At 32.4% G+C, this 3,335-nt stretch overlaps 1 protein-coding gene across 1 annotated transcript; it reads right to left on the bottom strand.

Moving 5' to 3' along the window:
- Positions 1-478: 478 nt before the first annotated feature.
- On the bottom strand, positions 479-3,106 carry LOC103490509 (uncharacterized). Its single transcript, XM_008450046.3, has 6 exons — positions 3,063-3,106; positions 2,851-2,983; positions 2,627-2,730; positions 2,376-2,547; positions 2,144-2,275; positions 479-1,716 (listed from the first exon to the last, which is right to left on the bottom strand). Exons 1-6 carry the CDS (start codon positions 3,104-3,106, stop codon positions 853-855), a joined length of 1,449 nt encoding a protein of 482 aa, XP_008448268.2. The 3' UTR covers positions 479-852.
- Positions 3,107-3,335: the final 229 nt, after the last annotated feature.

The raw sequence follows: 3,335 nt of genomic DNA on the forward strand, positions 1-3,335 counted from the left end.
GCTAGAAGACAACAAAACAAAAAACTATTGATTTAAAGATAAGAAAATAAAAAAGGAGATTCTAAAAAAATTATTTTAAATGATAAAACTATCGAAAATATTTATAAATATTGCAAAACGTCATTTCATGAAATATACTAGTTTTATTTTCTTGTCTGACTATATCTAATATGAAACCTAACTAGTATGATTGTCTTTGATTTTTAATTAAATAAGTGAGTATGACTCAAATTGAATGGTTCAACTTTGTGTGGAATTTCTTTAATCACCAAATTTTGTTCTCATATGAAAAAAGTGTGAACAATGACTAGCGTAGGACTGGAAATTTTTCGACATTATGACAATGTTGAAAATTTTCTATATTACTTATATTTATTTCTTGGGACATGAAATGTGTATATTTTCTCCAATCGCTGATATTAAATGAAAACATTTATGAAGATTAGTTTCTTGAAAAAGAAAAACAATAACAAAAAGATATATGGAAATGAAAATTGGCTTGGTAAAATAAGGAGAAAAAGGAGAAAACACAAATGGGCAGTAGAGTCATGTTTTGGGCCATGACAAAATTGTTGTCCACTCCCTCAATTTTATACTAAAACAAATCTCAAACATTACCTCTCCTTTGCTCTACCAAATAAATCTGCTTCATACACTACTTGCCTTACAAGCCACACCCATTGCAATTTGTCTTTGCCTCTACTCTTTCATAATTCCTTCAATTACACCAACATACAATCTACAATGATCTTCTCTTCCTCATATTTTTACATCATTTTCATTGAAAACCAATACCATTTTCCTACTTGAATTAACCTAGAAGTTATAATTGTTAATACAACTGCTCAGAAACTAAGTCTTAAGAGTGTTATTTTGGAGGCGTTCTCTTTTCAGAGCTATGAACTTTGCTGCAATATCATCATAATCTGGTAACTTTGGATGAACATGGCTTGGTTGCTCATAAGGGCATGATTTTGTACGACCAAAGCTCACTTCTTTCAGCCTCTCTTTTGGCCTTTCTGTTGGCATTGTCACTGCCCTTAAATAAAGCCCATCTTTTTTTACATCTATCTTTCGACAATTTGCTTCAGCTTTCTTGTGGTTTATGTTGGCATTGAAGCCATCATATGTTGTAAATTTCTTGTCATGACTTGGAGGTGGGTCTTCCCTTTTTGTCCTCCTCCTCATCGGTTTCTTGTAAAAATTTGCCCATTCAATTTCCTTATCTGTTGTTATTTCTGAAGCAGAAGTCCAATACTTATCCATTTTCCTCTGCTTCCATGAAGATTTTTCATGTTTATAATCCTCTTTCTTAGGCTTTCCTTCTACCACTACCACAAACCTCTTCTTTGATCCTTCAATAGACGTTTTTGATCTTGAATTTTCATCCTCACTCCAAGATTCACTTTGAACCAAATCAATTTGGTTGTGATGATTTTCTCTGCTAATCTCTCTGTTTGACAAAGTTGGGGTTGTTTTGAATTTGAACAGTCTTTGATCTCCTTCTGTTGTGGTCGAGGAACAAAGCTCCACAACATCATCAAGATAAACAATCCTTTCCTCAGGTAACTGAGGAAAACATTCACAAGATGTGCTAGTTACTGAATCAGAATAATGTAAGTCTCCCTTTTTTGTCTCGTAAGCATTTATTGCTAGTTTTTTCTGTTGCTCTGTCTTTTCATCAGCATGAACTTGAATAACTTCCTTTGCTGTTACCTGAGAGAGGGTTAAACATAAAGAATCACTTTTATTTATTTATTTATTTTTTTTTTTTTTTTTTGTTGCCTAATAAGAATCTCATGCTTATAAAACAGGAGCTATGCTCCCATTTTTTAAGTAAAGAAAAGCACAGAAGGAAAGGAAGAGATAGAGTTAAAAACTTAGAAAGAAGAGAAAAGATAGTATGGAAAGAGTGAAAAAGGCTTCATTGGAAACTTCCATATTTGTACTTTTTTCAAATGCCAGTGTTTTCAACAGCGGTGACCTATCTTCTTTGAAAATTTCGTCTAAATTTCTACTCGAAGGATAACTTAAAAACATTTACAAATAGTGAAACAAAATGTTGCATAGTGTTTTTATCATTATTGTTTTAAAATTAGTCAAGACTTTCTAAACAGGGAGATTAACAAACAGAAACCAAAACCTGATTTTGGTGCCATTCTGAACGGTATTCAAGAGCCAAAAGCTCAGGTTTAAGACAATCTCTAACGATTTCATTCATCATTTTCTGTTTTTCATCATCCGACACACAATTTATTGACAGCTTTTCTTTGATCTGTAAACAAAATTAGGCAGTTTTAATGAAACAAATTAAGATTAAAAAGAAAAAAGGAAAAAAATGTGAGCATAATCTTGACATTTAATGTAAGTAGTACTTGGAGATTGACAAGATTGCCTGGATTAAGCTCAACAGCAGTAGTTTCAAAGCTACGACCATAACGTTCACCAAACAGTTTCCTTATAAGCTGCAACTCAGGAAGATCACCACATCTAGCTGATGCAAACAACAGACTTGAAACTGCTTCATTAACATCATTAGGACATTCCCTACAAAATAAATAAATGAACAACATTGAAAAGCAAATAATTTCCATGAAAAAAAATGAAAATGTAGAAGTAAATGTACTTGTGTTTGCATATGTAGGAGAGATTCAAGAGTATGAATTCACAGAAATTGTCCAGAATCTCATATGCTGCCATTCTGGTTTCGTCTTTCACGATCTGCTCAACCTGAACAACATTTAATATATTTTTAAGAAAAATAAAAAAAGACAAAATATTGAAGGTGGGATTCTTAATTTGAACTAATAATAGTAAAAACCCAATTGATAAATAATGTTTTGGAGGTACCCTATTGAAGGCAGTTTGATGGTAGCCATTCTCAAGGAGTTGTACAATATCTTCTCTCAATTGCTTTGTAATTACACTCTTTTTGTTTTTCAAAAGCTTGAGACGGCATTGAACCTGTTTGATCAACTTTTTACTGCAGCAGAAAGAAACCAAACTCAGAAAAGGAAAGAAAGATGGCTTTATAATTCTGGAGAATTGATGTTGTTAATTACCATTTAGAAGCTTTTCGCCAGCCGAAGAAGGCAAAGCCAAACATGTTGAAGAGGAAATAATGAGGGAAGTAATGGAAGTGAGAAAATTGTGGATGAAGACACACATGGAAGAAGATGAAGAAGGCTATTTAATAGAAAAAAGCCATCGAAGAGAGCAAAATAACAAAACAGGAAAATTACGAGGGAAGTAATTAATAAGGTAATATAATCGTGGATGGAAGAAGATGAAGAAGGGTTAATTAATGGTACATATATTCTTGAAAAAAATAATAA

The sequence above is a fragment of the Cucumis melo genome, chromosome 11, assembly GCF_025177605.1.
Source record: "Cucumis melo cultivar AY chromosome 11, USDA_Cmelo_AY_1.0, whole genome shotgun sequence".
NCBI classification, from domain to species: Eukaryota; Viridiplantae; Streptophyta; class Magnoliopsida; order Cucurbitales; family Cucurbitaceae; genus Cucumis; species Cucumis melo.